At 44.2% G+C, this 27,893-nt stretch overlaps 1 protein-coding gene across 4 annotated transcripts in view; it reads right to left on the bottom strand.

Moving 5' to 3' along the window:
* DYNC2H1 (dynein cytoplasmic 2 heavy chain 1) overlaps positions 1-27,893 on the bottom strand; it is a 182,025-nt gene that overhangs the window by 94,713 nt on the left and 59,419 nt on the right. For 3 of the 4 annotated variants that reach the window (XM_061560348.1, XM_061560351.1, XM_061560349.1), the window contains exons 49-69: positions 27,697-27,841; positions 27,034-27,136; positions 26,584-26,754; positions 24,531-24,655; positions 23,499-23,747; positions 22,924-23,032; positions 20,406-20,519; positions 19,602-19,744; positions 18,463-18,541; positions 17,928-18,082; positions 17,375-17,512; positions 16,756-16,869; positions 15,826-15,986; positions 14,915-15,038; positions 13,507-13,628; positions 13,038-13,124; positions 11,640-11,766; positions 10,114-10,255; positions 9,612-9,721; positions 8,509-8,607; positions 7,955-8,078 (exon numbers count right to left, since the gene is read on the bottom strand). In XM_061560348.1, the coding sequence (XP_061416332.1) occupies positions 7,955-8,078; positions 8,509-8,607; positions 9,612-9,721; positions 10,114-10,255; positions 11,640-11,766; positions 13,038-13,124; positions 13,507-13,628; positions 14,915-15,038; positions 15,826-15,986; positions 16,756-16,869; positions 17,375-17,512; positions 17,928-18,082; positions 18,463-18,541; positions 19,602-19,744; positions 20,406-20,519; positions 22,924-23,032; positions 23,499-23,747; positions 24,531-24,655; positions 26,584-26,754; positions 27,034-27,136; positions 27,697-27,841 (2,741 nt within the window). The remainder of the gene's footprint in view (positions 1-7,954; positions 8,079-8,508; positions 8,608-9,611; positions 9,722-10,113; positions 10,256-11,639; positions 11,767-13,037; positions 13,125-13,506; positions 13,629-14,914; positions 15,039-15,825; positions 15,987-16,755; positions 16,870-17,374; positions 17,513-17,927; positions 18,083-18,462; positions 18,542-19,601; positions 19,745-20,405; positions 20,520-22,923; positions 23,033-23,498; positions 23,748-24,530; positions 24,656-26,583; positions 26,755-27,033; positions 27,137-27,696; positions 27,842-27,893) is intronic. The other variant, XM_061560350.1, reaches the window with a different exon arrangement.

The raw sequence follows: 27,893 nt of genomic DNA, 5'->3' as shown, positions 1-27,893 counted from the left end.
CTTAAACTATAATATTTACGATCTTACCTTGAGGAGTGGATGAGTTGTTTTTCATTGGCTTGATAGGAGGTGTTGGGAGAGGGTTAGGCCAATTACAATGATCACTCGCTATGCACAATGTGAGAGAACATGGTGGAACTGAGAAGCAGCAGACAGGGTGCTGAAGATGGATGCTAAGATTGCAGCGCATGCGCAAAATACGAGTTGTAAATTTTCTATATGAAGCCGAACTGAGTCGAAAACAACGTAGTGACGTATGTGCGGGGACATTTTACGTTGGGTTCCTCAAAAAGTCAATTACGTGAGTGAGAAACAACGTATATTGCGGGTATGTATATCAGGGACCTCCTGTACCTGTTTTATGCTGTAAATTATTTTCATATGTAATGTCTGGTAAGCCCCTGTTCAGACAAGAGGACAGCACTCATATCCAATGGCATCCTTTGAGTCAGTGTTCGAAATTCCAGATTCGCATGATGGCTTCAGTCTATCCAAAGAAAAAAAAAACAACCAGTGTTGACTTCCTCGAGAATGGTAGCTATTCTATTGTCCCTGAGGAATGATGGGCTAAGTCATTTCCGAGGGATTTCAATTCATGGCCTTCCCATTGTGAACTGCACGGCTACTCAGATTTGGTTTATAAGCTGAAGTAATATATGCCAGACCGATGTTTAGGCTAATTAAATGAATGAGACTGTCTAAATAATACACCACAAATAAGAAATTATACAAATGTGAGAGTAAAAATTAGAAAAAAATATTGATGTTATTCAAATTACAACCCTGTAACATAACAATTCATCACATCGCAGAGGGCGGCAAATTATTACACACCTATTACGTACACTCATTTATTTGGATGCTTACTGTACTCTTTTAATGTTTTGATCATCGCTCCCTTGTCTATACCTTTACTATCCAGGCCTTATCCACACAGGACACTTATTGCCGAAATGACGTATAACCTGGGTGTAATAGATGCTACCAATTGACTGACTGCACAGAATTAAATATCTGACGTAATTTGATACTTCATGAGGTTTTGAAATGCAATTTGTATGAATGATGCTATATAAAATTAATGATTGTTATTAATTTATACTGAAATTAGATTAAATGACAATGCAGCCATGGAATTATTATGACAATACAGTATTTCATCTTATTTAAATAATCACCTGGCTGTGAAGAACCATGGTTACAGTGCTCAGCTAACAAATGGAAGGTTGCAAGTTCAAATCTCAGTTGGAGGTCACATGGGACTATCGTCCCTTTGTTGACAATAAAATAAGTACCACATTCTGGGTTATATTATTTCCCTTCTACGTGACTTTACCAAAAGAACCAAAAAGATGAATCCCTGCAGTCACGAAAGTTTTAAATCGAAACATTCTGGGAGGTCAACAACTGGCATCTTACGCAGACTAAATCCCGAAATAATGTTTTTTTATTTCCAACAGAGTATAAATCAGTGTGGGTGAAGGGAAGTTGGGCGTGGAGAACAGGGGGCAAGGAGCAAGGGAGTTAATAGCGAGCCTATTATAGGGTGGAAGGGTCCAGAGGTGAGGCAAGCAGGAGGTGAGAAGCAAGAGGATGTGAGGAACTGGATTGGTTGGAAGCCAAGTGGGTTTGGACTGGAGGGGTTAGGTGGAGACAGCAATGGTGATGACGGCGGTGGCAGAGCTGAGGACAAATTGGCGCAATCACATGGGGTGGCGGCACAGCCAAGAGCAGCCGCTCTAATTCTGACACCACCATCACTCAGGGCGGCCACACAACACACCCCTAGAGACTGCACCAATACACCACACCATTCACAATGGTCTGTAGAGAGGCTACGCCTGTTTGCAGGGATTACCAACTGCCTGATCAATATATTTTGTTTGCGTGTGTGTTTATTTTTCTAGCTACTGCATTTACAGTGAACGACTTCCCATACTTATGCAGTTGATATCTGTGCAGACAGCAACGGTGCACATTTGGGAGGAATGACATGACATGAGCCTTTGCTCAACAGCTTCAAATGGTCTATCGCACACATACATTGTGTTGCCTGGCTAGTTGTTCACCCCTTGCCTCAGAGCATGAAGCTTCAGAGCTTGCAGAGACCTCAAAGATATGTTTAATTGGATTATACACAAAATCAAGTGGAGTTCTCACAGTTCAAAAATCGTAAGTTTAAATTCCATTTGGCTCCTCTCCTGATCTTTAATCCTATGAATCTAATCGGCCCTCGTTAGTGGAAGTTTGTTCACCCTCTGTAATGTTCTTGGTTGCGGGTTCAATAAAAACTTTTTTTTTATTGAGTTGATGGTCGACTAAGTTCTTCACAATCTCAATTCAGTCCACCACCCCTCCGAGGCTTGTAAAATTACTAAAATATTAAAGTGAAGTCAATAGTGGTTACCACATGTCACTGTCCTATGATCTGCAATATCTCTTGTACAGCTCCATTGCAGTGAAATCCATTCAATCCGATGCAGCTCTATTGAGGTGACCTCCATTATGATCATCATGCCATTGCTGTTCCTGTTGCTAATGGCTGATATATATATGCATGTTTGATATATCGAGGGTGCCACAGCAGCTAGATGTCATTTCCCTTGCCTAGTATACAGGAGGTCACGGATTCAATCCCAACCCTGACACCTGAAAATTTGGAGTTTGCATGGAAAATCCATAAGAATATCCACATTCTGTCAATAATATCAGTGAATTGCTTCTGAGCCACTATTTTCCTTATTTGGCAAAAGCATCCCCAACTTCAATAGCGATACAGAGGTGTTTTGCTCTGATGCTATGATTTGCTTTGATAAAAAGCAAACATCGAGTCAGGTGGTGTTGCAATTATAATGCTCGGCTCACAGTTGACAGTTCACGTTTTGTATGGGATCGACTCATTTGATCATTCCTCCATGGCAAATAAAACGAGTACTACCTTTTTGAAAAGTCCACTATGGTCTTCCTAGATGAGGAAAAGGTCCCCAAATGGAATGTTCGCTTTTCCGCATGACATAAATAAGCACTGCCTGATACTCGCCTAAACAAGAATACATGCTGTCTTTTTTTTACTTTAATTATAGCACAAATTTTGTGAAAAGTGTGTGAACTTTTTTTTCCTAGCAACTGCTGATGTGGTTGTAAAATTACCGTCGATGCTAGGAAAATAATGTTGACTCTACGCATCATCATGTGCATCGTAAATGGCCCTTGAATATAATTGTGCGACAGCTCTTAATTAAGGTTCCCTGCTTCCCACGAACAAGCAAAGACTGTGAGCCACACGGCATTCATTATCCAGGGATATATGGAAATTTACGAGGCATCCTCATGGCTTGGGGAGCTCATAATGGCTGTCTCTGAACATGGAGCCAGCACCCCTGAGGCCTCATGTATAAACCCTGGAGACAGATTCCTCTTTCTCTCTCAAGAGGCTTATAATGGCTATGTCAAAGCGCTAAGCCACAAATGCTTAGATCCTTGGTTGGGGCTCTGGGGCTGGGTGTCTCTTCTCTGTCTCACAATACTCATAATATCCATGTCAAAGCACTGAGCCAACACCGCTGAGATGCTGAGTTCAAGCGCTGGAGCTGGGTGTCTAACCCTTTCTCTATCAGGGGGTTCATAATGACCATGTCAGAGCAATGTGTCAGCACAGCTTAGATCCTAGGTTCAAGCCCTAGGGGTGAGTGTCTCTCCTATTCTCTTTCAGTGGGTTTATTATGACCAAGTCAGTACAATGAGCCAGTCAGTGCAAGTGAGAATCTGTAGTTTAAGACCGAGCTCCCACTTGTGATTTAACCAGGTTGTTGAGTTTGATGGTTTCAGCCAGCTCACCAATGACTTCACAAAATAAAATTGCATAAAAACCTTCGTTTTTTTTCTTCCATGGAGTGGAAAATGAAAATGACACTGTACAACCCTTACATTAAAGGCACTGTAATTAATGTTGGATGTCAGTTTAAGTAAATGAAAACAATAACTCGGATTTTTTCTGCTGTTAAATATACTCTTCACATATAATATAAAGGTACCAGCCAGAGTGCTTCATCTAATATGTACAGTATCCTTTATCTATGAAGTAAATAACCCTTGTTCCATCTTACACAGTACCTCCCGAACCTCCGATATGCACGGTTGGCTACGTCCAACATACATACATAAATTGTCTAATCCTATATATAAAACCATATCCTACACATAACCCTCATCTCATCCAATACAGGAATGCCATCTGATACTATACAGAACCCTTATCTCATCTGACACAAAACCCTTGTCCCATCCGAGAAAGAACTTTGTCTCATTAGGGTGCCTTGGTTTGGCTTCAAGGCTTGGCCAATTTGCACAATCCCTTAAGGGCCATACATTTATGCACGGTGGATGTTTTTCTTTTAAAAACCGTTTTCAAATCTAAGGAGAGATGTACTCTTTGCTAGTATCACCCAGACACACACTTGACCTCACAAGCTTTTAATATATTTCCAAAAGCTTGTCTCATTAATGGACATCTGTGCAGTGCAAGGTCGGCCATGAAAAAAACTAAACTGCCAGGCTTGTAATTTTTTCAGTTACTATATTAGACGCCTCTTGAGAGAAAAAGAAGATTCTGAAATATTCAATCTGAAACGTGCTTTCAGATTGCATGTAAAATCAAAGATTAACTGGTTGTTATAGAAACACACACTCGTAACACATACAACTGAAAAATGGGGTTGGTGGATTAGGCAGTGATGAGACATTGTGTTGTAAAACTCCAAAACCCAAAGGGCTGCAAAGTGAGCAGGCGATGAGTTCATGGATGGTGTGTGTGGACTCTGGTGAGTGATGCTTTTACATGTGGGTCTTTTGTTGGGTACTCCATATTATTCCACAGTAAACACCCATACCTACGATAATAACCCAAAAACCTCCTATGGAATCACCCAGGTATGTCCTTAACGCTCGTGACGTTACTCTACATCGACCATCCCCCCTCATTAATATTCATGAGCAGGTGATGTCGTCCAAATGGACACCCCCCCCATGAGATGGTGACGTCACTCAATATGGAGTACTCCCCCCCCCTCACTAATAATCATGAGCAAGTGACGTCACTCCACATGGAACAGCCCCCCTGATTAATAATCATGAACAGGTGACGTCCTCCAAATGGACACCCCCCTCCATTAATAGGGTGACGTCACTACACATGGGGGGGTGAGGCACCTCCTCCCCCCTCGGCGTCAATTTATAACCCTCACTACAAAAGCAAAACTCTCACGTCACGCGATCTCCGTAGCGCTATTGAGACATACAAGTAAAAAAGGACGTCATGATGAACAAGGGATTATAACGTTAAAATGAAATAGGTCTGTGTCACCGTGCCCTTACAAATTGCACACGCATTAATGCAATTAATATCATGTCACGGTCTGCTTTTCGCTTTCAAATTTCAGATTTACTGCAATACACCCGTCCTTGGATGGGCAAAAGGCTAGTTTTCCAGATTGCTGTTACAGTCCCATCAACATCACCATATGGAATTTTATCTTCCCTTTGTTCCTAACATCTGGGTGCCACGCCATTGCCTGTCTCGGTGACCTGCCCTCCTCCATCCCGTATACATGCTCCACCCAACACAACTTCCTATTTCCATCTTCTTGGTTCTTTCGGTAAAGTCACGTAGAAGGGAAAGAACCAAGAAGATGAATCCCTGCAGTCACGAAAGCTTTAAATCGAAAAATTCCTATTTCCAATTACATGTATTATATTTTCCTGTCAGGTTCTATTCCAATATTCAAAGTTAATCAGACTATCCTTTCATAATATTCCGAACATCTTCCATATGCACCTGTGTTTATATGCCAGAATCTTAATTTATAATTACTTTCATAAAATCGAGCTCTTGGACCTAGAAACATAAATCGTACTCCTGCATCAACACACATGTCTCCACACTAAAATTGACCTATTTAGTCTTCAATGTTTCATGTAATCTATGAAAAACCCAGCATGACAATGCAATCCGTCTCTTATTTGTCTTCTCACAAACCATCAATACCTACAGTCCCGTACTACGCCCACATTCCTACTTCATAAATATTATGCAAATAAATAAGGTATACAAAAGTAAAACACATAAACCCTTTAGAGATACTGTTAGAGAACAACAATTCTAGGTGCCGTATTTCAATCACACCAGTAAAAAAAGATTTACTGAGGCACAGAGCTGTTCAATTAACAGCATAGAGCAAACTAGCAATATTAGTCTTGAAAAAGCAAAGAAAAACGCGTGCAATTAAAATAATCCCAAGCCTCCCCTTCATAAAGCTCTTCAGACATATAACTATAATGATTACTTCTTAAAACGCACTTATATGCTATGAGACGATGGGAGGAAATGCCCAAGTCGAGCTCGTGGCAGGGAAGAAGCAGAAAGAGAAGTGTTTCACCTGCACAGCGTGGTGCCAGAATATAGGATGGCTGAGGCAAGACCGAGTTCTCGAAATGGGTTGAATGAAGTTCACGGGAATAGTAACCATGGTCGTAGCAGTAATTGAGTCATTGGAGTGAATCAGTTAGTACTGGATCATCAATCAGCCTGCTTTACATTGAATTATATCAAGTACATTGAGGTAGGAACTGGGTGCTCCACCACAAATATGACAGCAAGATTCCAACTTTGGCCGATTTTGTGCTTTGTATAGCAGTAATAATTAGTCAGTGTTAAACAAGTTATAGGCATGGAATATAAAACCAAGATTCTTCGATGCCTCCTTAGCCAGATTCGTAACACAGTTGTTCCATGATAACTTAGATAAGAATGCTATGCGAAACAAATGAATGGTTTTACTTTGGCTAAAAATATAATTGTTAAACAGGATTGGAGGAACTGTAAAAATCCCAATCTTATGTAATATTATCACTGACTGAATTTTGTTTTAGTTGAACATGACCAGATTTTTGTCACCCCAATCAAGAACTGTATTCAAGTGATGATTGATGGTAAAATATCTATACATTGGGCAGCTAAATGTATATTACTCTCAGCTTGTGATTTAAATGAGTATGATGCATATAATCACTCCCTGTGACACACACTTATACATAGATTTTACATAAACATAATGACATTGTGACACACTCATACATGCACTGTGACATTTCAACATTCATTGTGTGACAGTGACTCGCACTCACCCAATTATACAATCACGAAGATAGACACTTTAACACTTAGGCTTTCGCGACCAATATCATCCATAATCGTGGTTTTTTGGGTTAGATGGCGTAAATAATTTATGCGATCTAACCCAAAAAAACCTCTGTTATGGAAGATAGACACATTCACCATTCAGTTGACCGTGTGACCCTGTGATTCTCACTGAGCGACATAATTAAAATCGAGGATATTTGACGCATTTAAAACACACACATTCTCTCTAATGCTCTCACGCTTGATGTGACATTCACACATTCATATGCTGACGCAAACTGTGTGACCCTCACTCAATCAGACACATATACACTCACCCTGTGATAATCACTCTCACACACAGGCTTAAAATCAAACCCATGCTGTGACACATTCACGAAGACAAGTCTCACCCTGTGACAAACACTCACAACAAAGAAACTAACAACTAAAAACGTCCACGACGTTCAGATTGTTGGGACCAGTACTATCAGCAAGTACCTATTAAGGCTCGCACACAGACAAAGGGGATGGTGTGGTCAGTATGACATCATCTCTTTTGTTTCCCCAGTGCTGATGTGTTCACATTACACCAGGTACTCAATTAAGGGTGAGTTGATCTAACCGAGGTCTAAGTCAGGTTTAGATATGGATTGTCATGGATGTTACTAATGCCCAGGAATTCTAGCATAGTGTGCTAAACACTGCACATGCTAACACACACCGTCACACACAAACACACTAATGCTAACAGGCAATCGTTCATGGATTCAATACCCTGTGCGATGAGGTCTCCCCTCAGCAGTGGGTAGAGCACCGGCTCAATGTTCTCCACTTCTTGGATGATTAGGGTTTTGCCAAAACGAACGGCGAGCTCAAGCGATGTCATGAAGTTCACGTCCTGCATCGTGAGAGAAGGACGGTGAAGAAGTGAAGAAAGTGTTAGAGGTCACAGGTTATGGGGGGAGGGGTCATTGGGTCATCGGCAACAGGACACACTTGGCTAATCCTCACCTTTTGGTGGCAGACACCACTAGGCCTCGAGTTTATTTGAATGAAAGTCACTGTTTGATTCGTGAATGTTTTATCAAGTGGAGACAGCTGTAAGCACAACCAACCACCTTGAGAAACAGGGGTACAAATTTGGTTTTAGAGGGTTACGTTTGAAAGGGAAAAATTACTTTTCCAATGTGTAATGGTCATAGCCAATGGGATTAATGTGCAAATATAAGATAGAAGGGACAATCTCAACCTCCAATGCACCACTTACTGTACAGAAAGACAGACCTAGAGGTTCGAGTCAGCATTGTGAAGACAGTGGGGTCATCTACCTGCTGGTTTATGACCTCCAGGCGTGTGTCCTTCAGATGAGTTTTTAGCCACTCGATAGCCCGAGATGATGGATCGATCAGGAATGGGCAAATGCCACTCTGCACACGCAATCAGACACACCAAAGCACAAACACGCACATACATATACGTATGTGTACACGCACATGGTGTGATGGTTGCATTTATGGCATAATCAGTACATTCACAATGTGCACTGTGTTCTTGGTGTCATACACGTTCATAATATATGTGTTGACAGTGTGTACACGGTATTAAGTGTATGTATGGTCAAGGCGTAATGCCGATGTTCATAGTGTGGTGTGTGTATTCAGTGTGGTAGCGTGTGTGTGATCACAGTGTGGTGTGTATGTTCATGGAGTGGCATGTGTGTTAACGGTGTTAACGATGTGGCATATGTGTGTGGTCATGGTCTGGCTGGGTTATATAGTCCGAATGCTCAGCCACTGTATACCCAAACAGCTTTCGTTCAGCCGGATAGAGGGGGCTAAACAGGCACCGCACGGGCTAGAGAAGAGATGGAATGATGTGGTACGAGAGGATATGGAACTGAGTGGACTAGCCAATGACTGTACCAGCAGTGTCAAAATTATCCTTTGTGGAGGAAGCTCGTGAAGGACGCAACTGGGCAATAAGAGGCAGTTTCCCTCCAGCAACAACAGAGGGCAGAGGAGTGACACTCACAACAATGAGCGGAGCACGAGGCAGCTAAAACGCAGCAAGTTGGCACAGTAGAGGGCACAGATGGTGTGTCTGTCAGTCATCTCAGCCAGTCATTCCATGGCACCTAGGTTTGTCCCATGACCTCCTGCCAGCGGGCGTTCGATACGTCATGTCGCCTTTAAGGCCATATAGCCTGAGACAAGCACCAAGGTGACGTCACCGCCACTTCGTGGTGATTCCGGTTGTTGTATGTTTGTTGAACTTCTTTCGCACTGTATATAGCCACTCGTGGTAATCCAAGCTGTGGTGTATATATGCTCATAGAGTGATCCATTGTGTTCCCAGAATGCGGTGTTCCTTCCACATGTGAGCCATGTGTGTGATGTAATCACTGGGTTCTCAACGAGGCACATGTTCTCACCTGCAGCGTGACAAGTGCGTTCTCCATGCAGAGTTCATCGGTGGGGAGCCCCTCGCTCTTCCACTGCAGCTGCTGGCTCTCCGTGCTCAGGAAACGGAGGAGGTTGAAGTCTGGGCACACATACACATAATTTGGCAGGTGAACCGCATGCAACAGCAAGAGCTGCATCACACAGCATGGGAACTAGGTCCTAGATACGAATGCTGTGGTGAATAGACAGGCTATCGTTTATAACTGATTTTTGAAGCTACATTGTAAGTGTTGTGTTGGGAGTCTCAATTAAGGCAGTGTATTGTGAGTCATGTGCTGTGTTTTGAGTCACCAGCAGTGACAGGAGTTATAGCATGTGTAGAGAATCTCAGGAGTGAAGGACATTATTGTGCACATTTAAGTCTTCTGGAGTGTTGGGAGTCATCAGCAGTGCTGTAAGTCGTCAGGAGTGCCGTGAGTCATTGGGAGTCTTTGCACACATTAGAAGTCATCAGCAGCACTGTGCGCTCACCCTGCAGGCCGAGGCGGGCAGCCCAGCTACTCATGCTCGCGCGCCGCTGATCTTCGGGCGCAGACGAGAGGTAAGTGATGAAGGCAGCTGCGAGCAGAGAGCGTGTTGGCAGAGAGTCCAACTCGGATGAGATCTCAGACACCTGAATGCCAACATCAATGATAAAAACGATTATTTGTTTTGATACAGTGCCCGTTAAGCCAGGGTATCTTGGGAGTATCTTTTTGGTTCTTTCGGTAAAGTCACGTAGAAGGGAAGTAATAAAATAATAAAAATAAAACATAATATAATAATTCTCACGACGTTTCGGCCACAACGCAAGCAGCCGTCCTCAGGTGAAGAATGAGGACGTCTGCTTGCGTTGCGGCCGGAACGTCGTGAGAATTATTTTATTATGTTTTATTTTTATTATTATTTTATTACTTCCCTTCTACGTGACTTTACCGAAAGAACCAAGAAGATGAATCCCTGCAGTCACGAAAGCTTTAAATCGAAATTTCTTGGGAGTATTTTAAACACAATAAGCTACTTACATCATATCTCATATCAGACATTTCAAATTGCATCTCAAGTGGCAGCTGTCCTCCTTGGCACAAGGTGACTCAATCGGGAATTTGTCTGCCAGCAGGGGTTAATGATTTTCATGAGCAATTTCAATTGAGTAATTTGGAAGTAATTTGGACCATGATGCTGGTACACAATGGCCTACTCCTTTGGAATGACATCAGGGGATCTTAAACGTCCAATGTGAAGTCGGCGGCAGACATCAGCACCATCAACAACACGAACACCAACAACACTATGATCAACAAGGCCAAAATCACCATCAACACTATGACCAACAATATCACTACCAACACCACCATCATTGTCATTACTAACACCATAATGAAGAGGATACAATGAACATTAACACCATAATCAAAAACATGAACAGTACCAACACAATCATCAACAATACCAGCACTATCATCCCTGATTTCAACACTATCAACATCACCAACAATAGCAATGCAATGAATAAAATACATTACCAACACCATCAAAAACATGTCAACATTACCATAAACAACACCAACAACTTCAACAACCTTAGACCATCGACAATATTAACATCATCAACACACTCCATACCATCAACAATACAAACAGAATTAACATCAGAAACTCCATCAATACCATCAACATTGCCACAATTAGCAACTTCAACAATATCAGTAACATCAACAGTACCACGAGCATACAACTCTGATGAGAAACATTCCATTGTATGTGGCCCCTTGCAACTCCACATGATAATAATAATAGTTCAATTTGTAACGCGCGCAAATTTGCAGACGTAGTGGCCGCAACTTAGAGGCGCGGAGCCAAGCTCAGAGTCGCTCGAAAGCACGATTGTAGAGGTGAGTTTTTAAGTCTCTCTTGAAGGAGGCGATTGAGGTGATGCTGCGAATATGCAGAGGGATATCGGTCCAGACTGTTGGGGCTGCCACCGACCCCAATTGACCTCATGTGACCATGCTGACCTGATTGGTCCAGCGCATGAACTCCCCCTCGAGCTGTCCCACGAGGCTCTCAGCGGCGGCGATCGTCTCCTGCGCGCGCAGGAGCTCATGTTCCAGCACAGCTGCCTCGGAGGTGCGCGACCCAAATCTGTGCGACACGGCAACATGACAACGCAACACATTTCAACAACACAACACCATAGACCTGCATGACACGGCAACATGACAACGCAACACATTTCAACAACACAACAACATAGACCTGCATGCCACGGCAACATGACAACGCAACACATTTAAACAACACAACAACATAGACGTGCATGACACGGTGACATGACAATGCAACACATCCCAGCACAGTAACATAAATCTACAGGATACAGTGACAGAGCAATGCAATGTATCACAACAACACAGAATAATATTCCTTCATTATTCAAGAACCTGTTCTCCGCGATTTTGGCTATCCGCGCATCGCAACTGGAACTCTACACAACTGCATCGTGAGAGAAAAATTGATGAGATAGAGTGACACAGCACCATAATTTAAGGTAATACAATTTGTAAACTATTTCATACGTTTATATATTTTAAATTAAATTCATGTTCATTTTAAACACTTTACTTGTGGTATGATAATTTTCATGAATTTAATAGCTTATTTATGTATTTATTTAAGGTAATTCAGATAATAGGTTTTCGTAGGCCAATATCATTATACACTAAATGTTCTATTCATGAGCATCTCTGGTACATATCCCTTGCAAATAACGAGGGAATACTGTAACATTGAACTATAAGATATGGTGACATGACAATGCAACACACCACAACAATACAATAATATCGATCTGCTGTACACAGCCACATGACAATACAACCGACATGACAATGGAACAGGTCACAACAACATCGACCTAATTCACAAACAGTTTTTGAGGTGCATATACACTATATAGTGGGTTGAATCTAAAGGGGTATACATTTATGGAATATGGAGTGATATCAATCAGTATATTTTAAAGGGGTATTTATGGAATATGGAGTGGTATCAATCAGTATATTGTAAAGGGGTATGAATCTACAGTGGTTTGAATATAGGGAACCAACAATGATATGAATATCTAGCATCTGTAATGGTATGCATCTGTCAATAATATGGTGGAATAACTATGAAGTTACTTCAATTGGAAAAGTACATTTCTACACATATCTTTTAAGTGTAAGAATACATTTGCAATCACTCACTACACCCCTTACATTGAGAACATGGCACCGTGATATTGTAACACTCCACCATGAAAAGATATAACACAGCACTTCATAAAAAAACATAACAAAACATGAAAATAGATATGACACAACATCATGACAGCACAACACAACATGACACGACACCCTTAATCGTTCACTCACTTTTCCTTGAGTTCGGCCACTCTCTGATCGACCGAGTTGAGCTCTGTTTCCAGTTTCTTCTTCTTCGACTCCGTCTTCTGCAGATGCCTGAGGCCAGCACAAATACAATTTAAAGCATGCGACCGCCCACTAAAATTCATAATCATCCTTAGGGCAATGAAGAGCAGGAAGTTTGATAGTTACACTCGGATAGGTTATATGCCAAGTTTCCTGGGGATGAGCCTCAGTAGATCAATCCTGAAACCCTGTCTCAAGCCATTGATCATGAAACCGATCTCAAGACACCGATTCTGAAACACGATCTAAAAACATTGATCCTGAAACCTTATTTCCAGACACCAAACATGAAAACCGGTCTCAAGACATCAATCATGATACGTGGTCCTTTCCCTTACTTGATCCCCTGGGTGTGGAGACATTGCCCCTGAGTAAGCGAACATGTGCGCGTGAGCCATGTGTCTGTCCGTACCGCACCAGCTCGCTCTGCTCACTCTCCAGAGGCTGGATCTTGTCAAGGACGTGGGAGTATTTCACATTCGCCTGCACCCAGGCGGCCAGGGGTGCTGCGACCGCACTTGCTCGCTTAGCGTTCTACATCACAAAAGACAAGCCGAAGTCACACTGACAGATATCACAGTCTACTACTGGTTCACTACTTATATAATCATAAATGCAAGAAACCGGAACCCTGTCAAGTTAGCGCTCACTTCCAGTCTGGTCGTTTACTACAGCTGTTTCAAGCAATTTCTGTAAAGTAATTTCTACCAATAAAGGATTAATCTGCGTCTGTAATTCTTGACACAATAAACAAGGCCAATCTCTTCGCCTCATATTTTGTAGCAAATTCAATTTTTGATGACAAAAATTGTATTCTATTCATTGTGATTCCTTCTAAAAGTAAAAGTAATCAACTAAGAGTCACAACGTATGAAGTATGTTGGGTACTATTCAAGCTTTATACCTCTAAGGTGTGTGATTCCGATGGTAAATGAGGCAGTGTGATTAAAAGGTATACTCCAGAACCTGCACCAGTTATTTTGTTTACTTTTAAAGCTCTCAAATAACACTCAATCTGTACTAAGAACTTGAAAATTATCTTTGGTCCTGCTATTCCCAAAAAAAAATGTCATCTAATCACCTTGACTCCATTGATACAGAAAGTGATGAAATATATCATCAACAATCAGCTTCTCCATCACTTGGTGTCATTATAATTTCTCAGTCATCAATAGTATTGGTTCCGTCAAGTAAAGGCGACTTCATCTTCTTGGCGATTCAGACTCTGTCTACTGGACGGACCTGTTCTCCACCTGAGGACGGCTGCTTGCGTTGTGGCCGAAACGTCGTGAGAATTATTTTATTATGTTTTATTTTTATTATTTTATTACTTCCCTTCTACGTGACTTTACCGAAAGAACCAAGAAGATGATTCCCTGCAGTCACGAAAGCTTTAAATCGAAATTTAAAGGCGACTTGTTTGCTTTGATGACTCATGTTTGCAGATCAAGCCTTGAACATCTTGGAGAGTCACAGCCCTTAACATTTCTGTGATGTAAAAGTAACCAGGAAGAGGATGTTATAATGAGTGTGACATAAGTGCAGGCTGCCCGAGGTGAGATTACTGAGATAAGCATTGTAGTGGCAGCTAGAGGTCGGAAAATCAGGTGGAAGACCTAAAGCCATATTTGGTGGAGGTGATGAGGCTGCAAAAGTCGACTTTAGCAGTCAGGTGTCGGCTTTGCTGCCAATGAGGCCCTAGCAAAATGAGGGGATGATAAAGTGTGGATACGGTTAAATACAATTCACTGACGCTTCGCAAAGGATATCGGCCCACTATCACTAAATAATAAGAAAGAGTTCATGCACGTGGTGCTTACCTTGGGATCGAAGGAGGTCGCGTTGCGCATGAGCAACTCTTCCACGCTGTCACGGATCTCGCGTGTGATAGAGCGTGAATCAAACGTCACAATGTCGTCGCGCACGCCACGCCGCGCAAGGAAGCTGGAAATCCACACGCACAGACACGCACGCACCGGTGAGCAAGCACACACAAAGGTAAGCGTGTGTGCTCCAGCACACGTGCAAGCAGAGACAGGAAAGCACATATACCCAGGTAAGACAAAGATGAAGACAAAGTTCCCCTATGGAAGCTTTACCAGACTGTTGGGGAAAGTGTTGTTAGCGAGCACCTATTAAGGTCGGCATAGCACACGAGGGGCTGGCTGACCAAAATCATACCGGGCCACATTTGTCCCTCGAGTGCTCATGTATACACACTGCACCAGATGCCCATTTAAGGTTGAACCGACCTAGGGTAGCCCCTGGACTGATTCAGATATTCGTAACCAATGTTGGCTGTGAGCAGGAAAAAACTGCGTTACTGTGTTTGTAGTGCAGTACACTAACCACTGTGCCACCACTCTCCACGAATAAAAATAAACACACACATGTACGGGCAATCACGCATAGACACAAACATGCTTGCAGACAGGCACATTTATTCACAAGCAAGGGTGCACATATACACGCACACGCACATTGGCAAGCATACATGCATAGGCAATAATGCACGCATGGGCATGCACATGTGCACATAAACGCATGCTCAAGCACCCACATACATGCAACAATACACTGGCAACCATGCACACATCAATATACACACATACGCAAGCATGCACACACAAACACATGAACAGATTAGTGGAACTAGTATTATGTTAAAGTCTATTATCCCTGTAGACATGCTCACACACAAACACACACCTGCGTATACATACACTCTCACCTCTTCATGCTGACCCAGGATGTGTCAAAGGTACCCATAAGCCTCAGCACACCCTCTAGAATGTCACGAATTATGTCAGGGGGCATCCTCAGGGAGCGGATTTCAGAAAGTGATTCCGGTCTGATGCTGCCAACTGCCTGCTTGGCCTCATCCACCAGAGGCTAGAAACAGAGAGGCACAACGAGGCATGGGGAGGAATGGGAAAGAGCACAAATTTATGAGGAGGCACAATGAGGCACACAAACATTCAGGGATCAGTGAAGAGAGGCACGAAGAGGCATGGTGAGATACGAGGAGACGTACGGAGATATAGAAAGGCAAGAGGAGATATGATAGAGTTTGGGGATCAACAAGGACACATGTGGAATGATGGGGAGAAACAGGGACATATGAGGCACACTGATGCAAGGGGAGGGAACGCATACACAGAAAAAGAGAGTGTTTTATCGTAGAGTGCTGTATCATTTGCAGCAGTTTTTTTATACAATGTATACCAATGATGAAAAAATGTAGAGGCTTTACCCTTTCCAGCAATACCAGAGATGTTAATATTTTCAAACATCAAATAGACCCCTATCATAAGGGATCAAGTCTGCATTAACCACACAAACTTGTGGTAAAACATGCAAACACAAGCATGTGTGGTTAGTACAGACTTGATGCCTTGTGATAGGTGTCTATTTGGTGTTTGAACATCTTAACAATAATGAAAAATAAGACTAGGTTTTACTGGCAAAAAGGTTCCCATAGACATTGTATACCAATATATAAATGTCGTGACATTTTGCACGATACAGAATGGAGTTATATTGTACAGGAGTGTTATGCATTGTGTGATAGAGCATTGTCAGCGATGTAGCATATCGCACTGCATCATACAGTGTTGAGCAACAGAGAACTGTCTCATGCTTGTGTTTGAGAAAGAGGCACCTGCACTTCCGCGAGTTCCAAATCGATCGCGCACTTGCGCTGCTCAATCAGAACAGCCTCCTGCAAAATTGTCTCCTGCAGACGCTCCATCTCAGCCTTCTGCACACTCACGTTCTGACCACACCAAACCACCTGCGTTAATGCACATGCTCCCTCCTTTCATCCCAGACTAAACCACAGCTTCATGTCGTGCGCGGAGTGAATTTTTGAGCTGAGTCTCAAGACGCTGACCCTGAAACCTGGTTTCTTGGAGTTCAATCTGAAGACACTACCTGTAAACCCATTATCTGCAAGCCAAGCCTCAAGACATTGCCCATTAAACCTGGTCTCTTAGAATCAATTCGAAATACAACGATCCTAAAACACTGTCTCCAAGAGCCAGATCTCAAGACAATGATACTGGAATCCATCCTCCTGGAGTCAAGTCTAAAAATTATTATGATGACAACTCTTCTCCTGGAGCCAAGTTAGAAGACATTCATCCTGAAATTTGCTCTCAAAAAGCAGAGGTGTTCAGGGGGTTGTTAAGGAGGTGTGTGAAGTGTCTGTGAGGAGGTGGTTGGGAGGGGACTGTGAGGTGGTTGTAAAGAGGTGGCTGAGGAGGAAGAGGTATGCAGACCTGCATGGAGGTTGTGATGTCTCTGAGTGCCTGGTCAGCGTCTGCTCGTTTTTCTGCGAGAAGCGTACTCTGTTCAGCCGCACGTCCCTTGAGCTCGTCCACCAGGGTGCGAGCCTCTGTCAGCTTTGACACACCCGCCTGAGCACAGGCACGCACATACACACTTATATTTACAGAATATGTTGTTCTTACCTTAAAGATCTTTTTCATAATTCAAATCGACACTGATGTCAGTCTTCAATTTAGCATTATCCCCTGGTACTTGCTGCCAATTGCAGAGAGCTACAGTCTTTGACAGGCAATTAAAGTGGTGAAGAGGGCCCCTACTCATCCTAGTTATTTAAAAAACTGAGCACAAAGTACTTGCACCTCCCTGCTGGTAACCATGTCTTTTGTCTTCATAAAAAATGTATCGACATAGAAGTTGAAACTGGGCCTCGTGCAGATTCACAGTTGTTGTGAGTGGTGGTGGTGATGATGATGGAGTTTTTTTACGATCATAGTGTTACTGATGACGATGCCGATGGTGGTGATAGTGTTGTTAAACACCCACCTGCAGGTGCCCTTTGCGATGTATGAGTGCAGTGGAGGTGTGAGTCAGCACATGCTGGTAGCGCTGCACAAAGGCCAGGTATCGGCGCGGTGTGGCACCAAGCGCCGCACAGGATTCGTGCACGTGCAAGAACGCACGGGTCAGCTCCGCACCTCCTGTATGCGCACGCACATGCACACATACACATATATTTAAACTATTGAAGTAAACTTAAGTTATAATTTTACTTTACCAGGTAAGGCCAACTGAGCTATACAGCTCTTTTTCAGAAGCAACCTGGCCACAAATAGCAGCCAAATACTCTAAACGCATGTTTCCCAATGTGGAGGAAAACTCCAGAGAACCTGGAGAAAAAACCATGTGATCATGCAGAGAACATGCGAACACCAAATATACAGGCAGCAGGTTCGGGATCAGACACACTACCTCCTGTATACCAGGTGAGGCAGTTAACATCTCGCCACCGTGGCTCATATGCACTCCCACACACAGTGTGCTCATATTCGTCTGTGTATGGGGGGTGCGTAGAAATTACCTGGAAGCTTTCCTAGCCGCTCCTTGGCCTTCTCGTCGGATCCGATTTCCTCTTCCTCACTCAACATCATCTCAGGGATCTGACAAACGGCAAACAGAAATCCTCTATATAACCCGGATGGGTGATCGAATCACATGATATTTGAATTTCGATTTAAAGCTTTCGTGACTGCAGGGATTCACCTTCTTGGTTCTTTCGGTAAAGTCACGTAGAAGGAAAATAATAAAATAATAAAAATAAAACATAATAAAATAACTCTCACGACGTTTCGGCCACAACGCAAGCAGCCATCTTCAGGTGGAGAACAGGTCTGTCAAGTAGACAGTCTGAATGGCACGCTCCAGGCTTGGAGTGACTATTTATGCTGGGATGGAGGGGCGAAAATAAATTGCATATTTTTGTCAAGATGCTCTTCGCCCCTCCATCCCAGCATAAATAGTCGCTCCAAGCCTGGAGCGTGCCATTCAGACTCTGTCTACTTGACAGACCTGTTCTCCACCTGAAGACGGCTGCTTGCGTTGTGGCCGAAACGTCGTGAGAGTTATTTTATTATGTTTTATCTTTGTTATTTTATTATTTTCCTTCTACGTGACTTTACTGAAAGAACCAAGAACATGATATTTGCTTTACAGGACCGTAAGCGCGTGTAATGTTAGCTAACACTCTCAAACGCACATAGACACTCACAAAAGCCAGGCATGGTGGTACATTCTTTTGCCTTTTCTAGAATCTGAAAGTATGTATGTGTTCAATGGTAGAAACCCCTTTCCTAAATCCAACTTGCTTCTGTTGTATATTGGAATCATGGCTGATAGAACCAGAGCGGCTGCATTTTGGGCCCTGTGTTTTTAGGTACCAGTTCCATGTTTTGGGGTTGTAGAACCATACTTTACTATGGTTACCTTAAAAATGTAAAATTCATACTCTTACCCATTGATCTAATAATTTGCACATCCTTTCTTCATGTAAATCATCGTGAAATGCAGTCATAGAAATGTTATACATCCAAATGGTGCTGCATTGAAATAAGAAATGTGTTTGCGATCACGGATAAAGGGTTCAGGTAGTGAGCTTCGAATGTCTGCTTAGGGTTCATCATTCACAGTTGAGGACTGAGGGGTGAGGGGATGGGGTAATGCCTTAAGCATGGTCTGCTTGGACCAGCCGTCCATCCAGAGCACGGCGCAGCGCTTGACGAGCGCAGGGTTACTGTCGCACTTGAGCGTGAAGTCAGGGTGCGTGTAGTCCATGATCAGGACCACGTGGAGGTTCTGCTGCACTCCTGGACGAGCAAACAAGTACACATTAATAAATACAATTTTAAACACAGTTTGCTGAGCACAAGCCCAAAGGCCCAAAACATCACAAAATCTTGTGTGCGTTATCAGGCTTAGAGTGCTCGCTAACAACACTTTCCCGAAGAGCCTTTAAAGCATAAGTCTTTGTATATATATGTGAACGTGTATTGGTGAGTGTATGTGCGGCACAGTAGGGAGCACAAGTGGTGCATCTGCCAGTCATCTTAGTAAACCCATGGCAACTGAGTCTGTCCCATGCCCTCCTGCTCGCAAGTCTTCGACACTTCATGTGGCCCAAAGTGCACCTAGCCTGGCACAAACAAAGTCGTGATGTCGCCTCCACTTAGTGGTGAATGGCGGCTGTTGTTGTTGCGTGTGTAGGCGGCGAGGAGCAGTAATGTAGTGGTTAGTGTGCTGCAATACAAATACAGTGACCCAAGTTTGATTCCCGCCAATGGCCAAAATCGATGACGAATATCTGAACCAGTCCTGTGTGCAGTGCTGATGTTTATTGGTGCTATATCTGAACCTCTCGTGTGCCATTGTGACGTTGATAGGTGCTCGCTAACAGCATGTGCCCGAAAAGTCTGTTGAAGGCTATATGGAGGCTGTTTGTTTTGTATGTGAGTCCGAGTGAATGCGCACGGCGTGTGAAGTAGTTGTAGATGGGCCCTGTGAATCCGTCTTGCGAAGCCGACTCCCTCAGCGGTGCCAGCAGGGGCTCCAACTCCTCTGGGGAGAACAGCCCGGGTACCTCGCCTATACTCGCAAACACACACATACATACACAAAGATTTCCCATATAGACTTAACATACTGTTGGAGCAAGTCGTATTAGTCAGCACCTATGAAGGCCAACACGGCACACTAGGGGGTGCTTTGATGTTTACACACTGCACCAAGTTCTTATTGAGGTTCAGTCAACCGAGTCGAGGTCCAGGAGCAAATCATATATCATTCACCAATGATGTTAGCTGCGGCCGAGAGTCAAACTCAGTACACGGGCTTCATAGATGATGCAAGATACCCCAGGCAGGTGTACTTTAAGTGGTGCTCATGGTGAGGCCCCATCTCGTTGTAGAAAGCTGCAACTACAGAATGAGCAGAAATTGCATGGTCATCAGAAAACATAATGTTTGACCATTTGGGAGTCATCCCTTTAGTGCATCTAAACATCTATCAGCCTCCCATTACATCATTACCAGATTGTACATCAATGGATGGCTTCACGAACTATACAATAAAAACAGATTTTATATAATGTAGAAGGTATAGGACACCCCTGTCACATTTCAAGATGAACAGGGAATGGCTCTGACTCCTGGCCATGTAGCATTACCTAGGTGTGCCTATCATCATGAAGGTCCAACCAGAGGGACCTTCACCCTCTGTTCATACAAAGATAAAGATCCTTACTATAGCCTGAACAAACTGTTGGGGCAAGTGTTGTTAGCGAGCACCTATGAAGGCCGGCACGGCACACGAGGGGGTGGGTGGCCAGCACCACGCTTGATCACCTTTGTCTTCCCTATGGTGATGTTTACACACCGCACCAGGTACTCATTTGAGGCTGAGTCGACCTAGAGGAGGCCCAGGACCGGTTCAGATATTCGTCACTGGTGTTGGCCATGAGTGGGAATCAAACCTGGGTCACCGGGTTTGTAGTGCAGTGTACTAACCGCTACACCACCGCTCCCCATTCGTCACACACACAACAACAGCAGCAGCCATTCACCACGAAGTGGCGGTGACATCACCATGGCGCTTGTGCCAGGACGGGTGCACTCCGAGGCCACGTTAAGTTTTGAAAGGCACGCTGACAGGAGGTCACGGGACAGAAACAGGTGCCATGGGTTGACGGAGATGACTGGCAGATGCACTACCTGTGCCCCCTACTGTACCAACTTGCTGTATAGCCACTCGGTGCTCCGCTTATTGTTGTGAGTGTCGCTCCTCTGCTCTCCACTGTTATTGGAGGGCGACTACCTCAGGAGTGTCATTCACGAGCCTCCTGCATAAAAGCCGATCTTGACACCGCTGGTACCAGTCGTCGGTAAGTCCACGAAGCTCCGCATCGCCCTGTATCGCATCAGTCCACCTCTTCTCCATCCTGTGCCATGCCCGTTTATCCCCCTCTATCCGACTAAACAGAAGCTACTTGGGCATGCGGTGGCTGGATATGCAGGCTACGTGACCCAGCCAACACAGCCTTGCCCACCAGAGGAGCTCACTGATGGGAATGTGTCTAGATCTTTCAAGGATATGTGAGCTCCTCACACAATCCAGCTTGGTTAAACCCAGGATCGACCATAGGCAGACCAGCCTTGATATTCCATTAGAGGGGACCATGTTTTCCAAGCAAAAATGTGAGGGCATGACCCGGAACTGCATGTGGAGCGATAGACCAAGTAACTTCCACACAGCGTTATGCAGATGACACATTCGGCTGATTTGGAGTGAGATATCTGCTACCAAACCGAAGGTTGCATTAGCACATTACCCAGGTACGGAAGCTTCTCCATTCTCTCCACAACTATCCCATTACTCATGGGGAGTTTAGGGGGTGGAGTATTGGATGATACAAAATACCTAGGCAGGTGCTTATTATTGATGGCACTGATGCTAAGGCCCCACCTAGTGGCATGCTCCAGGTGCAGGAGCAGAATCTCCAACCCCTCAGTGTGAGCAATAACCATCAGATCATCAACGTACATAACATGGTTGACCAGTAGGGAGCCATCCCTTGACCTTGATAAATTCTAGTAGTACAGCCATGAAAGACTTCTCAAACTAAATGGTCGAAGATGATGTTAAATAATGTGGGAGCCAGACGGCATCCCTGTTGAATCCCAACGTGAACAGGAATGGCTCTGACTCCCGGCCACGCAACGTTACCCGAGCCTACCCACCATCATGAAGGTCCTTAATGATTGTGCGCATAGAAGTCAGGTACCTCGAAAGCACGAAAAACAAGCCAGAGCCCCGGCCTACTGATGGTATCGCAAGCCTTGACCAGGTTAATAAAGTACACACAGAGAACACCCCAACATTTAGAACAAGTGAGCACCCACAGAACACCAACTGGGTCATGCTGAAGGGGGTGGCGATGGCGGTGAGAAGTGAGGCCTCTTTGTGTATTGGTCAGGGTTTATCTCTGCTGCACCTGATGAAAGCAGGCTGTTGACGATCTCAAGAAACTCAGGTGACAGCATCTGGAAATCTTCTAGCAGCAAGCCCACCTGCAGGCCCTCGACGCCGGCCTGCTGCATCAGCTACTCTCACATGCATGCACACATGTACAAATTATAAACACACAAATTAACATTTATACAGTTCTGCACAATCAAAACATATAGAGCAACAGTGGAGTCAGAGTAGACATGTCTCCCTGATCAAAGGAGCCATTGGGCAGCAGCCTCCATCACCAAATCTACAACCACCATCACCACCAACACCACATCTATTATTACTTTCACCACATTACCACTACACCACATCACCTCCAAAACCTTGTCTTTATAACTACCACCTCACCTATGTCTCTTATATCATGAGACGCTCGTAATATATGCATTTAATTGCAAGGTTGAGCAAAGTAAAACGAGAAACAATACAGACGTCAAAATCAGACCACAAAAAGTAGCGATTCTGTAAAAGAATTACATTCCCGAATTATGATAATCCATTGCATTTCTGGGATTTGTGTAACTTGGTCCGTAGCCAGTGGGCCCTCCTCACCCCTTTTACGTCGCCACGGAATTGCTTGGAGCCATAGGTGCGGGAGACACGGGGCGAGAGGAGGGAAAGGCCATGCATGGAGGCGGCAAGGGTGGCGGCCGTGCGGCGCCCAACGCCACTGGGCCCGGCGAGCAACAGGGAGCCCCCGGGGCGTGACAATACACGCTCCGCTCGTGCCACCGCCGCCAGCAGCTCCGGGAAGAGCAGCAGCCGCAGTGGGCGGTACTCACGGGCAAAGTGCACGAGGCCCTGGTATTGGGACACACGCATAGACACAAGCACACATACACACAGATATATACTTTACACGTAATAATGTTGCCTATTCTTTACCCAAAAAATGCCTCTATTTGTAGAGAGATATCATCATGACGATCATCATCAATAACACTGTTAACAGTTGGAGCATGACCGTTAGCAGCAGCATTTTCAGTAGCTTCAAGACCATTATAAATAGCAGCAGCATCGGAAATAAGAGTATTCTAATTTTCATCCTGGCTAGTCCCATGACTACCCATCACGACTAACACCAAAGCTGTGGCCACCCTGGGAACTATTTGGCATCAGACTCGGTGGTTCTAGTGTTGGTTGCACACTGGGAATAAGGAAACTGCATTTCCTTATTCTTATCTTTGTGCACACCAAGTCTGCTGAACAACTGGATATATCAGACATAGGGACACAACTGGAAAACACAGGAGAGTATAGATACCTAGAACAGCTATTGAAGGTGGATCATCTTCTTGTTGAAGCTCTTAATATTGGAGAATTATAGTAAATGTATGAGTGGGTTTGTGTGTATGTATGAGATTGTTTGTGTGGTACGTGGCCTCAAAGTGCATCTGGCCTGGCACAGGCACCGTGGTGACATCACCACCAGTTAGTGGCGAATCGTGGCTGATGTTGTGTACGTGATGCTGGCCACCCAACCCCTAGTGTGTCGTGCCGGTGTAGGGGCAAGTGCCCGCTAACAGCACTTGCCCCTACAGTCTGTTAAGGCTATACGGGGGATCTTTGTCGTTGTGTACATGCCTTCTTGATAACGCTCTTCAGGTCGGTAGATGACAGCCGTCCCAGCGGTTTTCCGTGCTGCGGCAGCGGCTGCCCTGGAGCACTCACGGACATGTGGTGTGCGCCCCAAGTCACATAGTATGCGTCTGAGAACACCCATACACACAGAAGCAGAGGTGTTAGCATGCACCAATTAAGGCTGGCAGAACCCATATAGTAGTGACACATCCAGGGAAATGCTGGATCAGCAAGTTTAGCCTCCAACATGTTGTGTTACACAAATTATTCATTTTAAGCAGTCAACCTTACCATATTCGGTCTCATATAGTCCCTACCTCGCTGTCCTCCCTATGTGCTGTGAAGAATGGCCATTTCCCAAAACGTTGATTTTTTTTTTTATAGCATACGGGCAGTCTCCAACTTACAAACGGGTTTCGTTCCCAAGTCCCGTTCATAAGTCGAACGGTTCGTAAGTAAGAATACTAAATTTGACTTATTTAAATGGAGTGTTATAATTCTGTGTTACGGTTCAACAAAACAGGAAAGCATTATTTAACTCATAAATAGGAAGAAATGTTGTACATTTGCAAATAATACTGTAATAAATATCGTATATTAAAATAAAGTAACATAAATAGAAAAAAATCAGGATTATTTTCACTTACCTGATGCCAGAATATTTATAGGAAGGGGTGTTGTAATGAGTCCCCACAATTTCACACGCGTGCGCACACACACTCACAACAACGACGATCCCCCATGTAGGCTGAACAGACTGTTGAGGCAAGTGCTGTTCCTGAGAAGCGCCGATGCAGGCCACAACAGTACACGAGGGGGTAGGTGGCCAGCACCACGCCGGGCCACCTTTGACTACCCAGTGGCGATGTTTACACCGTTCAAAGTACTCATTTTAGGCTGCGTCACCTAGGGGAGGTCCAAGACCCATTCAGATAATCGTCATTGGTGTGGTGTTGGTTGTGAGCAAAAATCGAACTCGGGTCGCCGGGTTAGTAGCGCAGCATGCTAACCGTTTCACTACCGCTCCCCACACAGGCCGACTGATATGACGAGTCTTACCAAGGACGTGGTTCCCCTAACCCCTTATTTCCCATAGGCCCTGTATTTTACCAACTGCGGATTTGCCTACCACGGACTTTTCCAGGAGCCTAACCCCCGTGGTGGGCGAGGGATTTCTGTACTGTCAAATTGCAATCTAATATCAAGATGCTTTACGAAAACAGAAAAAAAACCTTAGGAAAAAAAGGAGGGTGGTAGGAGGTCAAAGCAGAGATATATGAGAGAGAAGAGACAGCAACACCACAGCAACCAGGGACGTGCCCTAACGAGCCTTAGGGCAGCTAAAGAGAGCCCCATATAGCTTAACATTGGCGGTTTGAGCAAGCACGAAGTACCTATTAAGCTCCGCACAGTGCACGAGTGGGTGGTTTGGCAAATACCACTCCTGGTGACCTTCATCTTTAAACTGATGATGTTTACAGAGAGCACTAGGTACTCATATAAGGCAGAGCCAATCTAGGAGGGGCCTCAGAAACGATCACTAAACTAAACTATAATAAACTATTTTTACTCTTTGAATTAAGGATTCATTCTATCTGTTCACCTACGTGACTTTATCGAAACCAAAGAGTAACACAAAAAAAATGTCCACTTATCCTTGCGGTCACGAAAACTTCAAATCTAGAATTAAACTATTTTTACTTTACCAAATAAGGCCCACTGAGCTATACAGCTCTTTTTCAAAAACTGGACGACCCGGAGAAATATCCACGTGACTATGGGGAGAACATGCAAACTCCAAATATATAGGTGTCAGGGTCGGGATTGAACCCACGACCTCCTGTGTACCAATGGAGGTAGTCAACATCTCGCCACCGCTGTGCTGATCAGATAACACTTGACATTGATATTAGCAGTGGCCACGATTCAAATCCGGGTAGCAGGGGTCAGAGCACAGCGCACTAATACTGTGACACCACTCTTCACAATGTGTATATGTATATGCACACACACAGACGTACACGTGCATGCGTCCTCACACACAGTTGCTGTGCACCTGCAAGCTGAGCTAGTGGGTTGCAGCCCCAGTCAGAGTGCAGCACAGAGGCCAGAGCAGCGTCAAAAGTGTCCCTTGCACGGCTGCCGACCAGGCGATCGCGGAACTCACGGCATGACTCGTACGCCCAGACCTCCAGCACAGCGTCCGCAGATGAGCTCGCGCGATCCCCTGCCCCCCACCACCAACAATACCCGCACAGTCAACAACAGGCATGCACTCAATCATCCATTGAAATCATTCCGACACACATTAAGTTGTACATGTCATAAAAATCGACTCTTTTTGACCCATGCTAATTTTATGCTTAATTTGAGCCTTAGTGTGAATGGGTCAAATGTGAGACATTACGGATGAGAATTAGATTAGAGATGGGACAGAACGAAACAGATGCAGTATTTGGTGCATTCATGTGTCTGCGTGCGTGGATGAAAGTATTGTCTTGCTCACCCGAGGAGGGGTCATATCGCAATAGACCCAGTGTCCACTGGGTCAAATTGCGGGGAGTGAAGAGGTAATGGTTGTGGTCATCAGGAGTGAATTTGGCCCGAACCTGGAACAAGAAATAACACACTTTATCACATATAAAACACATGCACAGACAAATACATACATCCACATTTAAACATAAACAAGAAACGTATGCAAATACAAATGGATGTAAGGCATGTAATAATGGATGAATAGATAGATAATATAATGGATGGATATTACGATGGACAGGAGTATAGAGGTTGGTGGATAGATGACTTGATAGATGGATGGCTAAACTGATTGATGGATGGGGAAATTGATTGATGGATGGATGATGGATAATAGGATAAATGGAAGGATATGGATGGATGAAAGAATGGATGAATTGTTGGTGATATGTGTGGGTGATCGATTGTTGATTGGATCGATGGTTAAATGGATGGATGGATAGATGGCTTGTTAGTCTGATGTATTTATGAACAGATTGTAAATTAGGTGGATGGGTGATTTGATCATTATTGGTGGCATGGATTATTAAATGAAAATACGGAAGCTTTGTTGGTAAGATGCATGGCTGGTTGAATGTCAAGAGTGTGTGTGTGTGCAGTGCTTGTTGTGCAAGCTAGGTGCCGGCAGCACCTGCTGGTACAGGGTGAGCATGGAGCCCGCGAGTTTCTTCACGGAAGCCGTGGCCAACCATAACGGGTGCGCGGGGGCGACGGCGTGCAGCACTGAGCCCAGATATGCGCAGCACACAGCCTGCAGCTCCTCCGCCTCCGGATAGCTGGACCACACAGCGCACATACACTAATACATATACACTCATACTACTATGA

This window comes from Lethenteron reissneri, chromosome 26 (genome assembly GCF_015708825.2).
Source record: "Lethenteron reissneri isolate LAM-NWPU_2019-01 chromosome 26, ASM1570882v1, whole genome shotgun sequence".
Classification (NCBI taxonomy): domain Eukaryota; kingdom Metazoa; phylum Chordata; class Hyperoartia; order Petromyzontiformes; family Petromyzontidae; genus Lethenteron; species Lethenteron reissneri.
Note: the sequence above shows the minus strand (reverse complement) of the source record. Positions and strands in the feature narration are given on the sequence as shown.